Here is an 18,457-nt window from a genome sequence, read left to right as displayed (position 1 = left end):
TCTTAAGTTATTTTCAATTTACTTCGTCAAGTCATTGAAATTGCTACTAGATCTTCCTATTCTCCTAAGTGGTTCAGGTTAATCCATCTAGTTTTTGTTTCCGCTTCTACTTTTTATCGCGGAGTTAATTAAAAAAAAAGTAAGAATTGGAGAACATAACGGCAATTTTAACGATTTCAGGGAATAAGTCAAATATGGATGATGTAAGGTACTAAAACAAAAATTAGGAAACAAAAGGGGCAAATTTTTAGAATAGACCCCATTAGTAATTGTAGACGGTAAAAAATACCTCTATGGGTTTACAGGAAATTCGCCTGCGAGAAGAGCTCGCACGCTCGGTTCTCTGGCACGGGCCTAAATCGCATAGACGTCAGATATGTTCGATTCTAGGTTCGTCTTACGGTCGGCTCGCCAGCACGAGTTAAGATCGATCAGGATGGCGGAGGTTCGCCTTTCACTCAACTCGCCTGCCCGAGTTCAGGGTCGAATCCGCCAGCAATCTCAAGACCGTCAGTACAGCTGGGTATCCACTACCCCACGTGCTGAGATGGGCCTTCCCATCTCTCTCGACCCGAAGGAAGAGAGCACAGTACCCCAGGACCGTCAAACGGCCGCTCGCAGTACGCACAGCACGAAGGCCTGGACAGGTGTCGAGTCAACCTGAGCATTCATAAATGCGGCTCACCTCGGCTGTCTGAGTCAAGAGCTATATCCGCCGGCACTCAGCAAGTTGGCTAGACCCACTCGAGTACTGTGCACCTACTTGGCCGCCTCTCCTGACCGGAAAGGAGAAAGCACCGTGCTCAAAGCACGCCGGGCGGTCACGCACAGTACGAGTGATCGGACAGACACTTCATCGATCTGCGAACTCATAAATGCGGTTCATTAATGCTGGTCAAGTCCACTCGGATAGCAGACGGCCGTTGCCTCATATACAAGGATGGGCCTTCCCATTTTAGGTGACAGGACATAAAGCACAATCCCTCGAATGACCATTCATGGTATCGAGGAGCAGCTAGACGTCTCTGAAGAAGATGTGGTCACATCCCACAATTCAAGGAGGAGTCAAGTTGTCCTTCTCCCATTTAAAAGCCTCTTCCGGCACACTGGAGGGGAGGTCGCAAAACTTTGAGAAAAGAGTTGAGACCAAGCTCTCTGCATAATCTTTGCATTGCAGCATCACTGTTTAGTTCCGAGCTCCGATCGCCGGCGAACTAAATAGACCCGAACTCCATCGATTCGAGCTTCTACTGCGAACTGAAGCTCTCCAGCAACCTCATTCGAACGGTCCAAGGGAAGCAGACTCGACACGAGCATCGAGCGAAGCGTCCTATAGCCACCTAAAGTCCCCACACAAAACAAAGAGGGCATTCCCTCTGCTTCTGTTGTAACCATTTGATTATTAGTTTGTAATAAGCTTTCTTATAAATACAAACGAAACTCCCTTTTTCGGGAAATCAAATATTCACTCTACAGTAATTTATTTTTTAAAATGACCACTTTGAGATTTAGTTGTCATTATCGACCTAGTTGCAGCTACCTAATTAACACTGGGTCAAAAATGACAAATAAAGTTTAAAAACAACAAATAAAATTCAAAAACTAAACGGAATTTAAAATCCTGTGAAGTTTAATGCTTGATTAACCAAGCTAATAAAGCTGCAGAAGTTCGAAAACTTCACAGGATTTAAAATCTCGTGAAGTTTATTACTTGATTAACCATACTAAACTTCATGGGATTTTAAATCCCGTGAAGTTTTCAAACTTTATTTACCAATTTTGACCCGTTTTTTAGCCAGTTGGCTGAAACCAGGTCGAAAATGGTTATTAAATTTCAAATGGATCGATTTTAAAAAATAAATTTCTAATTGGGTCTATTTTGATAATTTGTCCAAGCAAAAATGAATTAATCTGCAAAATATAAGGGGCTATAAAGTAAACATCAAAAAGTTCGTCGGCGCCGTGAGTAGTGGAGGAGGGACTGAAGCATACAGAAGAAGGAGGAGAGAGAAAGTTAGGGTTTCTCAACTCCATTCACTGAATCGAGATCCTCGAAGATCTCGAGATCGCAGATCGTAAGAAAGCTCTCTCATTTCTCTCGTTTTCATCTATTAATCTTCTAGCTTTTTTTTGATTGTTATAATCGCTTCTTTTTGTCCCTATAGGTGATTATTGTATTGATTGCTGTAATGTGAATGAGTTTGGTTTAGAAGAATGAGGATTGATGGTAGCTTTAGCTAGTAGATCACTGGCTCAGTGGGTTTTGGTGGGATTTGATGGCATTTTGGTCGAATTCGTTGAGATTGAGGACTTATGCCCTCGATTTTTCTTGTCCAGTTTTAGGGTTTGGATTGATTGGTTACTTATGAGCAAAATCAGATGGCTTCGTTTTTGTGGATTATGATTAATCTTTCGATGTCATTCAAGTAAAGATGTTAGGAGTTTTCTGGGGGAAAAAGCATGTTAGCGTTTATAAGAGATTTTAAAATCCCTCCTTCTAGTTCTGTTACAAATGACATCGAAGCCCACCCCATCTCTTACAATGGGGTGGCACGGGTAGTAAGGCCGGCATTGTAGTGTTTGTTTGGGACTGTCTTGAGAAAAACTAAAGGATAACATTGATGGCGGAAGCGTGGTGGTGTGTTAAGATCCTCTGGTTCCAAATTGACTAAATGGCAAGTCAATTGCGATTTTATGAGAGATTTGAGTTCCCTCTCTCTAACAATGAGCTTTTAGGGGAGGTCTTTTACAAAAGATTGTTGAGTTTTGGATTTGCTTGGTTTGCCTTGTTCTTTTAGCTTTTTAACCTCATCATGTTTGCTTTGTTTGCTTGCAGTTTGTAGTTACTTGATTTGTCTTATTCATTATTCCACGTAATAAAATATTGGATTTCCTTACTTTGTTAGTTTCGTGCGTGCTTAATAGCTATATGTACATTTCATATTTTTCACTTGGCTTCTTTTATTTTGCAAACTTTAGTCATTTGTGACATCTTACTACAGTACCACGCCCTATTTTATTGGTATCATAATTCATGATTTATTACTGAAAACTGAATATTATCTTAAAAAAGAGATATGAAACACTTTATTGAACCAGAGAGCTAAATTTCAAGTGCTGGAAAACTGAAGATAATGAATAAGCTTTTACTTAACAATTCCGGTTTGATGTATTTAAAATGTCAATTTATGGGGTTCTTTCTTGTACATAATAAAGTAATAATTGGTCTGGATAATATTTTGATTATATTATTGAATCTTCCAGCTGAGCGAACCTTTTTTTAGCACCCAACTAAAGCCTTGATTTATGATTTGAACAATGTAGTAAGTTGCTTAGCAGTGGAGAGATGATTGTTTTTTATACTGATTTAGTTAAAACTCAAGAAAATAAGTGAATGATGACTTTGGTACTATTATTAGTTTGAGATGGAATCATCCTTTCAGATACATTGTGGCTGCTCCTTTTAGACTTCTTCTGAGTATCATCTTGCTAGACTATTCCTACACCAAGTTACCAACTAGCTACTCAGACATGAGCCTTAACTTTGACGATCTCCTTCTTTTGCTCCTTAGCCTGCAGGGTATTACTAACTACTTCCAATTCCTATTCCCCTTCCTAGAGCTTTTATGCATTTGTCGCGTGTCTATCATTTGAAATAGCACATGTTGAATTTGCACTTGTTAAGCATGGCACTAGCATTCATGTTGAACTAGGAATGAACTATCCATGAGATTCATGGTAGCATTGTTTTTAGCTTCCTTGTTTGTAGACAAAGTCGATTCATAATTTCTTCTATCCCAAGCATAACTTGCATAAAAATCCTACCGTAAGCACCCCATAATGCCATAGTAATTAGTTTGTTTAAGTAATAAAATAGTCAAATAACTCGAAGAATTTTTAATTTTAATCCGAAGAATTTATTGTCTCTGTTCATGGTAATTTTTATAATAACATATCAAGATATGGTCATGAGAGCTGAACGGTCTTAGATTTTATGGTGCTTATACTAGCTAGTGTTTTAGTAATGACAATTAGGACATCGTTCTGGATATCTTAATTCAAATTGTTTAGTTAATGGATCTCTTTCATATTCTTGAGCCAAAAATCTACATACAAGTGAAGTATCAATTTTATAATCTCTTGTTGTGACTAGTTGATTTATGCTCCTGTAACTTGTGGCTTAGATAGATAGACTTTGACATCCATGGTCCCCAGTTAGGTAGTATACCTGATTGATATATAACACCAACAAACAGTTTTTTCACTGGTTATTTTCAATGATTTTACATTATATTCTGACTGCTTCGTGATTCTTGATAATCCAACAACAATGTGATGAATGATTTCTGGCATTGTATTTTACAATAACTTAGTAGAATCTATTGTCAAATACATATAAATTTGTGTTAGGCTGACTGGTTCTAAGATCAGAATGGTCCGCTAAATACTTTGGCAAGTACGCTCTGCGGCTCTGGAAACAGGATAGTCTTTCCTCAAACACACAAATATGTGCGATATTGATATTTCTTTCGTTCTTGTAAAATTGCCATACTTGTTACAGAGGTTCTTATAGTTGGTAGATTATTATGTTCCTTATATTTATTGTGGGAGGCTTATTTATTGTATAGATATAATTTCAAGTATAAACTTTATCAGTAATTTGCTCAGGTTTGCACAAAGTTATTATGTTTTGATAAAAATAAACAAGCTAGTAGTTGCTGCTGTTAGTTCTTGGTAGGAAGAATAATGATCTATGTTTTAGTATCTTTGGACTAATGAGGCAATGATACATAATAGGTAGCTTGAAATTTACTGGTTAGTCTTGTTGTGAATTTTGATTCAAGAAGGTTACTGCTGCATGTGTTGCAGATTTGTTGCGTTACATTGTCCATTTTCCTTAAATGAAACTAATTAAACAAAATAGTAACAAAGCTAAAACAGACTCAACCCATCACAGTTTGAATCTGCAGGATGAGTTTCTTTGTGTCATCTTTTTTTCTTCTTCTTTGCTTCCAAATTCTTCATGTGTATTTATTTATTTATTTATTTATAGCTCAATGAAGAAAGAGATTATAGAGATGTGCACAGATGGAGAGTCAGAGTGCATTCTGATTTCTTCAGCTTCTGAAGATAATCCTGAAACGGAGAATCCTGAGTCTCATGTTCTTCCCGTGAGTTTAGAATCACATGGAGATGGTGCCATCAAAGATGACATTACATACCCAGTGGACATTTCTATTAGCGGAGCTGATAACTTTCTCAAGGAGCAAGAACTGCCATGTGTTGCTAACTTAAATTTGGATGCTGAGGTAGGAGAGAAGAAAAAGGTGAACGGGGTATTGCAAAAACAAGAAAATAACAAAATATTGGGCCAATCTGAGAAGTTGGCTTCAAAATCCACTCGTGCTGTAAATGTGAGGTCCAGTCAATCTGTTCCCCAGCCAAATGCTGCTCACAATGGGAACAAAAAATACAACTCAAATAGTTTGCAGTCACAAAACCTGGTGAAGAAGGCTCAGGTTAATTTCTTTTCTTTTCTTTTCTCAACCTGATCCACCATTTCATGTTTTACATTGTCAGCATCTTGTGTCCTCAAGGCTCTACTTGAGATATCAACTTATTTCCTAGAATACACTAAGCATCTTGACCTAAATGTGTAAAAAGCCTTTTTTTTTTCACTTTGGTTTCATTCATTCTTTCTCTCTGGAATCATCTTTATTTATGTTTTAGATTCTGTGCTCTGTTCTGCATGTACCTATTGCATACAGTGTCTTATTTCTCTATTTCTTTTCTATTATTGAGCACGGGGAATTAGAGATACGCTCTCAATAGTCCTTGCAATTTCTTTTACTCACTTCTTACTTATCTTTTTTCACTCTATTCTTATTTCAAATTTTTGTTTGTTTGTAAAGTTTCATTTTACTTATCTCTGATTCTCTTATGCCAAACTGGTTATTTTGATCACTTGCATATTATTCTAAACTTGAATGATCAAATAAAGTTTTATGTCCCTTGATATTTTGTTGACGCTATCTATTTTGGACTTCAGAGTTACTTGTACTCTTTCATCCCGCGTTTTTATAGTGCTGTTAGTTTTTGTCCCACAAGCATACTGGAAGGGTGCTCCCTGTATCTTTTGTAGTTTGGTCTAAACTGGTATTTGAAATTTCATGTCTCTTGGACATTGTGCAACTACTATTGGCTTATATTTTTGGGATGTATTATAGGGTAAGTTGTCTCTTACATCAAGGAAGCCTCTGGAGCCTGACAACACAAAACACACTGATGAAGATGATTCTTGCTCCGTTGCTTCTTCGTATCCCCTAACAGTCATTTTTGAAATCTGTTTATTATTTTATTTTGTAATGATGGTTTCCTGAACAATCATAGAACTGCAACATCTGTGAAGACATTGAAAGGCAGGACTATCACAGCATTGGCACCTAAATTTAGATGCAGCGAGCGTGCTGAGAAGCGGAAAGAGGTAGGGTGCTTTTTATCTTTTATCCTGTGCAAACAGTTAATATTTATGTATCTGCTATTGCTGTACAAAGCTAATAGTTGTGTTACTTTCTTTTCTCTTAGTTTTACTCAAAGTTAGAAGAAAAACACCAAGCTCTTGAGGCAGAGAAAAACCAATGTGAAGCGAGGACAAAGGTATATTCTTCTGTTTCTCATTTTTACTAGAATGGCATACGTACAAGTCAACTTTTTCTTTATCACAAATCTATTTTCATGATAGAAATGATAGATACTCCATCGACAACAAGGGGACCCAATCATTCTTATTGGTGTTTCATTGTATATAAAATTTACCAGGCAATCATTTTTTTGGAACCTGAGGCATCATCAAAATGATTTATAGTTTGTGACTTCTTCATGACTTCATCAATTAACCTTACATGCCTATATTTGTGGAGCACTAGCAGTCTTAAGAACCAAACTATTCTTTGTGTAACTGCTACGTCATTTTTCAGTCTTCTACTAGAAAGCAATTGATTTAGTGGGCAAGGGATTATAATGAAATGTTCAATTAGCTATGCTAAAGTTTAGTTTTTCTCTAGTTTGTCAAAGTTGCAGAAATAATACAACCTCCAACCATGAACCTCCTTTAAAGTTCAGGTGCAACATCTAAATTTATTCTTGTCGCTTGGTTCTGGATGGCATACTCCTTAGCTTTAAACAAGTTGAGAATTGAGATTGAAAGTGATACTCTGGTTCAAGTTAATAAACATTTGCAGGAGTTCACAACTACAAAGCTCTCTAAATTAACAAATATTGGGTTCTGGCAGGAAAATATCTCATTGGGTCATATTCATTGAATTTTTTACTGATGACTGAATTATAAAGTGTAGCAAGTCAGCGGGTTTAGGAGATAGCTGTTGTTTATTGGCTAAAATGTCCGCAAAGATGTTACATGAAGTTTACTTCATATTTTTTTAAAGTATGCTGGATTTGGATTAGTCGACATTGTTTGATGTCATTTATCTTAGGCCTTAAAAAGGAACTAAGAAGCAATAACAGCTCATACTGTGGTATTAGAGCAGCTCCAACGGGGTTTTAAAACTGCATTTTGCAGCCCCGAAGCCCTCCAATGGGGCTGCATCTCCGGCTGCATTTTGCAGCCAGAGGAAATGGGGCTGCATTTATGCAGCCTCTGCCCTCATTTTGCAGTTTGCTGCAAATGAACTGTGCATTTTTCTTAAAGCCTCTGCCCTCATTTTGCAGTTTGTTGCAAATGAACTATGCATTTTTCTTAAATGCCAAGTTTGCCCTTTTTTGATTTATAAACCAATACTTATTACTTCCATATCCTTTTTAATTAGTAACTACTAATTTAAAATCAACATAAGTTTATTTTTACTAATTATTTTTAAATAAAAATTTTACCATTGGAAATGTTTTGTCGATACCTTCAAAATAAGACTAATATTGAATAATATTAATTGAAATATAAAATTTTAAGAACCAAGTAATTAAAAATGAAAAGTCATTATTTCATTATTAAAAAAAGTTACATCACTTCATTTCCATGTTTTTCCCACAAATGTTCAATCAATGCATTTCGAAGTGCAAAATGAGCTTCTTTGTTTTTCAACCTCTTATGTCGAGCAAGGAACCGTGGGAATCGTTCAGTTTCCGTTATCTCCATATTTTTAGCATTCGGAATTGATTATGGAGTTGAAATGACAACATCTTCTTGCTCGTCGCGTTTATCTTTGACAATCATATTGTGCGTTATAATACAAGCAGTCATGATATCATGCAGAGTTCGTTTATCCCAAAAATGGGCTGACCCCTTGATGATAGCAAATCGTGATTGGAGAACACCGAATGCCCGGTCCACATCTTTTCAACATGCTTCTTGCATCATTGCAAAATATTGTTTCATTTTATCATCGGAATTAGAAATGATTTGAACAAGTGTTGGCCATTTTGGATATATGCCATCAGTCAAATAATAACCGACATCATAATTTTTTCCTTGAATTGTGTAATGAGCAGGAGGAGCAATACCTTATGATAGATTATCGAACAAATTAGACGACTGCAATACATTAATATCGTTATTGGATCCTGGTAAGCCAAAGTATGCATGCCATATTATCATATGATGCTACTGCCTCAAGAATAATGGTTGGACCTCCATGACGGCCTGAGTATTATCCTGCTCATGCTGTTGGACAATTTTTTCATTGCCAATGCATACACTCTAGACTTCCTAACATTCCTGGAAAACCTTTTTCTTCGCCCTTTTACAATAACCTTGTAACATCGTCGACATTGGGGGTCCTCAGATATTCATCTCCATATACTTCTACAATTGCTCTGCAAAATCTCTTTAAACATACAATTGTAGTTGACTCACCGATCCTAACATATTCATCAGTACTATCTGCTAATGTTCCATACGCCAACATGCGAAATGCCGATGTAACTTTTTGTAAAATTGATAGCCCAAGTTTGCCGACACCATCTATCTTCTGTACAAAGAAGTTGTCATGCTCACGTACCGCCTCGACTATACGAAGGAATAAACTCCTGTGCATCCGGAAACTTCTACGGAATAGGTTTGCACCATATATAGGGTTATCAGAAAAATAGTCATGGTAAAGTTGAGAATTACCTTCTTCCCTCCCGCGATTGATCACCAAATGATCAGGAACTGAGCCAATACGCTTTGGCCGCTCTGCCTCTTGAGAGAGATAAGTCATTATTTTATTATTAGAGGCATATACACGAGCTAAGAGTTCATCTTCCTTCTCCTATTGTGTCTTATCTTCCTCCCAATCTTTAATGTACTGAGAAAATATTTCGTCGTCGTCAGAAGAAGAAGGTAGATGTGACAGTCCGACTCTATAGTTCATTGATGAAGAAGTTATTTATAGAAATAAACTATAAGTTGTGAGTTGTTTAGAGATGGATGTAATGTCATTATATAATATTCCTCCCCACATAGGATTCTTTTTAGCATTGGATTCTCTCCAGCATTGGATTATCTTTGTGTTGGATTCTCCCCCACATTGGATTCCTTCAGTGTTGGAGACTCCCTACATTGGATTCCTTTCGTGTTGGAGACTCTCCATATTGGATTCTCCTGGTGTTGGAGACTCTCCACATTAGATTCTCCTGGTGTTGGAGACTCCCCACATTGGATTCTCGGTGTCGGAGACTCCCCATGTTGGATTCTCCTGGTGTTGGAGACTCCCCACATTGGATTCTCCTAGTGTTGGAGACTCCCCACGTTAGATTCCTGGTGTTGGAGACTCCCCACATTGGATTCTCCTGGTGTTGGAGACTCCCCACATCTGATCCCTATATAATACTTGCATAATTTTCATATCTTCACCACAACTCTTCTTATCTATATTCATAACTCTTTACATTCCTCCATCATAATAGTATCATCCTCAACAACATTATCTCCTTAGATTATGGCATCTAGTCGCGGAAATCTTTTTTACAACAAGAAGACCAAAATTTATACGTCACGTGGCTTGAAATTTCTCAAGACCCAGTCATGGGTTCTAATCAAAAGAAGGACAAGCTGTGGGAACGAATTTCTACTTTATTTCATGAAAGGATTTCTAATATTTGTAATACTCAAAGGACTCCGAAGTCTCTCTCATGCTGAATGCAATTAATTATGAAGGCCATCAGTAAATTTCGAGGATGTATTCGACAAGTCGAGCGCCTAAATCCAAGCGGTGCTTCTGAGCTTGACATTGTAAGTATTTTGAATAACATAAATCTTGATTATCATGCTAAATCCAAGCGGTGCTTCTGAGCTTGACATTGTAAGTATTTTGAATAACATAAATCTTGATTATCATGTTATTAATAAATGTTTCTTCCTCTCTTGTGGTAGATTAAACGTGCTAGGATAATATTTGCAGAAGATCCAGAAGAGAAAAAGAGGTTTCTATTTGATCATGTTTGGTCAATTTTAAAAGATGCAGAGAAATGTGCAAATATAAATGTCAGATTGCCTGCAGCTTCCAAAACTTCGAAGTCCCGCTCATCTCAGGGATCAGATTCAAGTTCTCCTGTCATCGACTTAAATGACGATAATGAGGGATATACTCATAATAACGACGATATGATAACAAGTCAACCGACAGGAAGGAAGAAAGAGAAGATGAGGAGGCGACAGACAACTGAAAAGAACCTCGACTTTGAAACTCTCAATAAAAGCAATCAAGAAATTGTCGATATTTTAAAAAAAAGTCATGGACAACGAGAAAATGATAGAATGACAATGCACCAGATTATGATGTTAATGGCCGAAAACGATAAGAACAAATTAGATCTTCAAAGGGAACGACAGGAAAGTAAAATTATGTTAATTAATCTTGATACTATTACTGATCCTTCGGAACGCGAGTATTTTCGAATTAAAAAACAAGAGATTTTAAATAGAAATACAACTGGAGGTTCTTCATCTGATATTCCTAATCCTGAATATAGTTATGCAGGAAGTCAATACGGAATACCTGACTACAGAAGCGGTGGATATGGAGGAAATAGCCTGCTCGATTTTTAGTTTTTTTCATGTACTTTATTTTTCTATGTAATGCCGCTGAATGTAACATATAAAATTTCATCCTTCGGAGTAGTTATGAAGGTTGTTCCAAATATTATGCTATATTTTCTGGTTTTTAAAATTTAAAGGCTCTTATCTATGTCTTATTATCAATTTATTAAAGATAATTAATTTTATTTAAATAATGAGTATATTATATATTATAATTTTAGTATTAATTTATAATATATTTTAAATTAATTCATATAATTTTTTAAACATTTTATATTTTTTATATTTTCAAATCCATTTAAAATATTATAAAAGCAATCAATTGAAAATATAAATGGAGCTTCATATAGAAGGGGGTGGTTGGAGTGCCCCCTCTAAAAAGAATATTCAAGAGAATATTCTTTGGGGAGGCTGCATTTTGCAGGCTCCCCATTAGAGTTGCTCTTAAAGCTTTTGTCCTCGGGTCATTCCTCTGGAAACTTATTGAGCTTAAGGTGAACATCGAAGTACTTGGTTCTGATTTTTCTTGAATCCATGTATACATGGTTGAATAATTGTACTAAGACGAGAAGATAAATGCGATGAATCTTAAGGAGAGCTCTATAAATTTGTTCAACCCACAAATTAAAGACTAGTAGTCTCAGATTATCTGCAAATATAGCTACTTTCATAAGCTTGTAAAGCTAATAGTTTCTGTAACGTATCTTGATGCACTCTTTTATCTATTTCTACTGTACCTGAACTGGGGTGTAGTCTGAAGAGCATCAGTATATTTTGATCTCATGTTCTATCTCTTTTCAGTCTCATGTAGAAGTTACTGACATGTAAAATAGTTGAATATGATTTCGTTTGTTGTAACTGTTGGACATGGTGAAGGCTTGACTTACATGCTTGCTTGGTCTCACCAGCTGACTAGTTGTTGGGTGCCTTTTCCTATTGCACCTAACCTATGTAGTCAGTAGAACATTCAAATTCATTCTTCTATCACATGATCCTCTCTTTTGATCAGTCTTAGACTCTTATGTAAAGGTTGTTCATATGGAAAAGTTGAGTTTGATTTTCTGTTCCTTATGTTGGATACAAATGCAAAGGCCTTGGGCAGGCAAGCTGCACAAGATGAGTTGCTCGTGTGAGATGGTCTTGTGTCATTTATATGAGCTGTCAACTTAGTGTACACTTATCTTTCTTAACTTATTGTTTCTACCTTCTTTTTTAAGTTGTTATATGTTCTTTCTGAAGTTCTTATATGTCAAAATCTATTTATATTATTGACCATCAGGCCGACGCCTTTGATTATTTTTCTCTATCTTATGGCAAGGTTTGAATGTAGTTTGGACACCAGGGGCTGAAAATGAGCGGAATTCTCAAATGCTTATCATTAATGCTAGTTTTTGTTGTTCTTATTCAAAAGTCCTATTTCAGCTACCGAAATTCTTGCTCACAAGAGTCCCTAAGAATCATATCCATTATAATGTGATTACACTTCAAATACTACTGATGTGTTTTGAGAATCTGAGGTTATGTTTTTTGTGCAATTAAAAGTCGAAGAACTTCTGCAATATATTGAGAGCCAAAATCTTAAAAATTGGCTGAAGTCAAACATTGTAAGTGCGCCAGATTGGATTTTCGATACATACGATCTATATCACATACCTGATCCACAAGAATACCTATATTATTGTGTTTGGCAGATTCATGACAGTTTTGACCGGTCATTTACTGTCTAGTTAGTTGTAGTCTGTCCCACCAATCATCTTGTGAGGATTTAATTCTTTCATGTTTTGCATTTTATTGCTTTCTTCTATTTTCTGGCACGTGACTTGTTTAACTATTTAGCTGAAAAGAACTTCCTCAACATCCAACCTATTAAAATGAAAAGTAATCTTTATCCTTAATGCCATAACTTGAATTCTTATTCGTCTCAGGAAGAAAGGGAGGCAGCTCTAAGGCAACTTAGGAAGAGCATGGCTTTTAAGGCTACACCTATGCCGAGCTTCTACCTTGAAGGCCCCCCTCCTAAAGTTGAACTGAAAAAGGTACTCTAATGCTTTGTTTGGGAGTAAACTAAGGGAAGGGACGGAAAGTTAAATAATGGAAAGGAAAGGTAGGGAATTGAAGTAAAAAGATAAAATGTTGTTTGGAAGTTTAGTTAGGGGAACGGAAGTAAAATTTTAAATTTGTTTTACCTTATTTGGGAGTTCTAATAAAGAGGAGGGAACTAAAGTGAATATAGTCGAAGTTACATAAATACCATTGGATGAGAATGCATCTTGGCCATAGATTTTAGTCTGATAAGGGTATAGTTGTCTTATTTCATTGTAAAACTTTACACCCGTTCCCATTACTTCCTCTACCGCCCAAATTGGAGGGGAGAAAAATGGGTACAAATTTAACCTTCCATTCCATCCTCTAACCCCTCAAAAAAACTCCTAAACGAGGTGAAATCGAAATTTCACTTTAACTTCCATTGATTCACCTCCATACAAACACACTGTAAGGAACTTTGTTAGAATAATTCTTTTTTTAAAAAAAATCATATTCTTCATTGCTGTAGTGTAGGCTCAGACTCTCACCAGGTCAGTCCGTGGAAATTTAACTGTCAACTGAAGGTTGTATCTTGAACAATGTATAGGATCCTATGCAATGGTTCCTCTAAAACTAGCTTGTTCACGTTTCACTTACAGTGTGTTTGGGAGATGACTTAGGGAAGGGAAGGAAGGGGAAAAGTTCACATGCTCTAGGGATTAGAGAACCTTTACTAAATTATTACTGTGTTAAGTTTATGTCAGTTTTAGTCCTTTTTATTTTTGATGCAACTCTGAATCAGTGCATGTAAAGTTGTTACTAGACGATCGACGCTTCTTAACTTTTTCAGAGGTAATCACATCTGGCTGTGTTTTTTCTGTTTTCATACTAAATGATTGCCATTCACATTTCAAACCTGATGTAGTGTATTGTTTGTAAATCCCTGCAGACTGTGAACTTAGTTTGATCAGGTTCTAAAACCTTTAGATCTTAAATAAACTCATTTTTGAAGCGTGTGAAAGACATGTTTATACCTCCTGAACTAAATTGTGCTGGCATCTCCGTCCCTTATCATAACCTATTCTCCCTTCCTCATCATAACCCATTTGTTTCCTGTTCTTTTGAGAGAAAAGATGTGGTCTCAAAATGGAACACCCCAGCCTGAACCATTTGTTCTTTTTTGTTTCTTTTTCCCATTTACTGTGGAATCACTTGCAAGATCATTGTCCCAGATTCTCCTGTAATTCAAATGTTCCCCTTTCACTTTATTTCTGCCTACTCAGATGCTGTAGTTTGTCAGTCAACTAAGTTATGTCCTCTTCGTTGTTGCCATCCTAGATAACCTCTTTGCTTTCCAAGTGCAGGGTGGAGGCTTTCCTATTCTTTTCTAACAACCCCCTTTAATTAGCTTATTAGGATTTATGATTATAGTATATACAAACTGTACTTCTAAAATAGTGCACTCATCCTCAAAGACAAATGTAATTGTTATCTTTGTTATTTGGATCTATGATTAGAGTCCATATGAGCAGTTATGGCTTTAATAATTTTTGCTATGCTCAAACAATGTTATTGGTTAAATAAAAACTTGACATGTAGTTATTACAACAGAGAAGTTATAAATCTGGTTTTTCTCATTTACTTAGATGTATTAGTAATTTAGTAGTTTTATAAATAAACCTTTTGACAAGACAATTATTAATAGAAAAACTTTGAACTTGATTTTTTACTTTTTCAACTAAAGCTTGAAGAAGGGGACGGGTATCCCAATCTTTGAAGAATAAATACTATGAAATATTTTTAAATAAAGAATTATGAAATCACGTTTTCCATTTGTTTAGCTAAGTTGAGATAGAAGCATTTGGACAGTTTAATAAATAAAGAAGTATCAAAATATTATCATTCAAAAAAAAGAGTACTCTTATTCATTGAAATAAAATTGAAAAAGGGGGCTGGGTTGTTTTAATGCCAAATAATTATTGTCAGAAAATTTTAAAATAAATTTCTACTTGCTCATATAAATTAAGAATGAGGCAATTAACTAATTATATGGAGGGTTTTTTTCGATATAAGTCCCTTACGTTTTCATATTTTGATATTAGTCCCTCAAATCTTCATATTTTGATATTAGTCACCCAAGCTACAATAATGTGTTGATATTAGTCCTTTTGATGGGATCACTTTCATAAACCCTAAACTGTGGTTGGGTTTATATTAACCATCGTTGGCTAAGTTACCTGGACGCTTGACCTCATATTTATGCAACTTGTTAGACTCTGCTCGGGTTCGTTGCAACCCGTAACCAGTTCATAAATACGATTTTAAAGGGTCGTGGTATCTAGTTCAGAAATACGAGGTTTTTCAATTTATAATCTACTCAATAAAAGAAACATAAAAATGTTAGAGGAATTTTATTTCTCGTAACATGTGATTACAAAACAATATTGATCTGATAGAAATTATTATTTTCAATATGTATATATTGATGTGTCCCTGTATCCTATCATTTATAAATTTTATTTCAACATGTGAATGATAAAATACATTAATGAAACCTGTTGAAGCTAATTAAGAACATACAAAGAAACTATATAGTTGGGTCTGTACTCAATCACCTCAACTTACAAAAAAATGATTGTGAGAATTTGGGTGAGATATATTTATGCATGTCAAAACATATTCATAAGTAAATTCTAATTTAATCTGATAAAGAATCATGTACAAATAAGACCTAACTTGGCCTATCATCGTTAATTATTAAAAAAAAACAGAAATAATAAAATGCGGCATTTGTCGAAAGATTTTTTTTAAAGGGGGCCTATGCGAATAAGAGGGCCTATGCGAATAAGATAAGAGGTTGGAATGTGTCTAGATGTTTTGATTATAGCTCAATTAAAAGGAAAAAAAAACAAAGGAAAAAAGAAAAGAAAAAAAGGGAACATGAAGTGGAGAATCAGATCTAAGCTTCTTAGATACAGTACTAGAGCAAAGCTGTGGGAAGAGAAAAGTAAAGAAAAAGTATATCTTGAGTTTAGATTTAATTTCATCACCACCCACCTAGCAAACTTAATCTTTATACACACGAAGCCGTTGATAATATCCCTGACCTATATATATCCCAACCTCTCCATAGAAAAAAACAAGACGTACCTCGAGCAGAGCCGACCTGCAAAAAAATATCAACGAGCATGGTTTTAAATATCGGCCGATAATCCGATATTATCGCTGAGTTATCAGATTTGGGAGCTTTCCGCTAGGATAAGTAGGATTTTTAATCGGTTATCGTTTTTTGAGGTTTATCGGCGATAAAGACACTTATCGGCCGATAAGTAGGCTCTAAATATCGGCTTTATCGGCCGATAAGTAGGATTTGTGAGCTTTTACTTTCTTTTGAATTTGCTCTTTGAATGTTTACAAATTATGAGCTATTTGTTACTTTTGGAACTTGGTTGATTGGTGATTAGCTAATGTTTGTTTATGGATATTGATAATGGCTCATAACTACTAAATATCAACTTAGTAAGTTAGTTTATGAATCTTATGATTAAACAATAATTATGTAGATGCGTAGATGGATCTTCATTCTTGATGTTATCTTATTATTTGCTTGTTTATTATTCCATTTTGACCAACATTATATTTTTTTAAGCTTATGTTTGTTTATTATTTGCTAGTATATTACTCCGATAAATATTACTTATCCCTGATATATCCCCGATTTTCGCTATCCGATAAGGATTTTGACCGTCCGATAAATCCCCGATGACCGACACTTAAAACCTTGTCAACGAGACACAAGAAGAAAAACCACGTTTTCCCCAAATAAAAAAAGTAAGATGTTTTCTTCTCTATCAAAACATCCGCCGAATAATAATGTTCGTTGAGAAAAGTCTTAAAAGCACCATGCTAAAATAACACGTTCACATATAACACCGAGTCTCTGTAGTCATTTGGAGTCCTTGTACTCCTATTCACTTTAAAGTCTCTGTACTCTTTTGGAATCCTGTACTCGCGCTCAGAGTCTCTGTACTTTGTCCTCCCCTCTTTAATTTTTAATCTGAGTATTTGCACTCATCTATGAAGTCTCCGTATTCTTTTTGAGTCCCCGTACTCCCTCTCAGAGTCGATGTACTCTTTTAAAGTTCCTGCACTCCTGAATCTGAGTCTCTGCACTCATTTTGAATCCTGGTACTCTCCCAGGTCCATTATTATTTTCGATTTGAAATTTTGATGATCTTTTTGACACAATAAAAAATGGATACAGACTGAAAAGAGTGCACAAAAAAAAAAATCTACTATCTTAAATAAAAAAAGGGAGAAAGATTTAAGAGTAATCAACTCCTTTTTTTAGCACATAACAGCATCAAATCGCTCCGAAGATGTATGATTGATACAAAATAAAACAAATTATGAATTGAAAAGATCCGCAGCTATTTTGGATCGGTAAGAGGGAAGAGGATTTGTAGTTTACCTTCAGATCACCAACTTTGTTAAATCCTTATAGTCTCTACCAAGCAAGTTGCCTACTTTAAGACTGGTGCAATGTCAGATTTTGATATTTTAGGCATGACCCTATCACTAATTTATAGAGCTTGTAAAACTGATTTTGACTGGGAAAGGATGTCTTATTTCTAATGATAAAGATAATTCTAATAAGCAAAGGCATCTTGTTGATTTGCTTTGATCAAATAAATTCAAATCCATTAAGTGTGGTACTTATTAAAACTGCAACACACCTTAAACAAAAATCTGCCATAAGCCAACAAAATTTCAAAGATGAGCTTTTGAACTTTGTTAAACTCTTTCACAAAGGAAGTTGTGTACATTGCATATGAGTCCCTCCGCAAATCCCATGCGTTGCAAACAACTTCCTGTACAAATTCTTTAAATTATAAAACAGCCTCTCAACTTCTGGAAATTACAAAATCACCCCAGAATATGCGAACAACCCCACTTAAGTTTGTTGAAATCAGTCTAAAAAATTCTGAATTATAGAAAACAATCCAAAATTTGCAGTTTAGTCCCTCACAAAATGCAGAAACTGCTTTAATCTAAGAAACTGCAAAACATTCTAGAATTTGTAGTTTACACCCTTAGAAAATTGTAGAAATTGCATTTAAGCCCAATTCTGCAATCCAGTCTAGAAATTGTAGTTGGTCCCTTTGTAAAATTCAGAAATTGCAAAAATTGCACATTCATCCCTAAAATTCTATGAATTGCGGATTGATCCCTCAAAGTGTTGAAAATACAAAGACAAATTCAGGAAAATACGAAAGTCACCAAACTCAAGAAAATACAAAGATAAATTCAAGAAAATACAATAGTCACCAAACTCGACACAGATCTCCATGTCCCTAAACTAGATAGAAGTTCGGTGAAAACACTAGAAAAATATAA

At 35.5% G+C, this 18,457-nt stretch overlaps 1 protein-coding gene across 1 annotated transcript in view; it reads left to right on the top strand.

Annotated features, from left to right (window-relative positions):
- The window catches only part of LOC109834515 (protein WVD2-like 1), a 33,626-nt gene continuing 17,118 nt past the window's right edge, over nucleotides 1,950–18,457 (top strand). Inside the window, exons 1-6 of the mRNA XM_020402558.1 lie at nucleotides 1,950–2,075; nucleotides 5,054–5,519; nucleotides 6,228–6,316; nucleotides 6,391–6,484; nucleotides 6,586–6,657; nucleotides 12,961–13,071. Coding sequence (XP_020258147.1) covers nucleotides 5,058–5,519; nucleotides 6,228–6,316; nucleotides 6,391–6,484; nucleotides 6,586–6,657; nucleotides 12,961–13,071 — 828 coding nt within the window. The 5' untranslated portion in view covers nucleotides 1,950–2,075; nucleotides 5,054–5,057. The remainder of the gene's footprint in view (nucleotides 2,076–5,053; nucleotides 5,520–6,227; nucleotides 6,317–6,390; nucleotides 6,485–6,585; nucleotides 6,658–12,960; nucleotides 13,072–18,457) is intronic.

The sequence above is a fragment of the Asparagus officinalis genome, chromosome 3, assembly GCF_001876935.1.
Source record: "Asparagus officinalis chromosome 3, Aspof.V1, whole genome shotgun sequence".
NCBI classification, from domain to species: domain Eukaryota; kingdom Viridiplantae; phylum Streptophyta; class Magnoliopsida; order Asparagales; family Asparagaceae; genus Asparagus; species Asparagus officinalis.
This window is presented reverse-complemented; position numbering and strand designations above follow the sequence as displayed.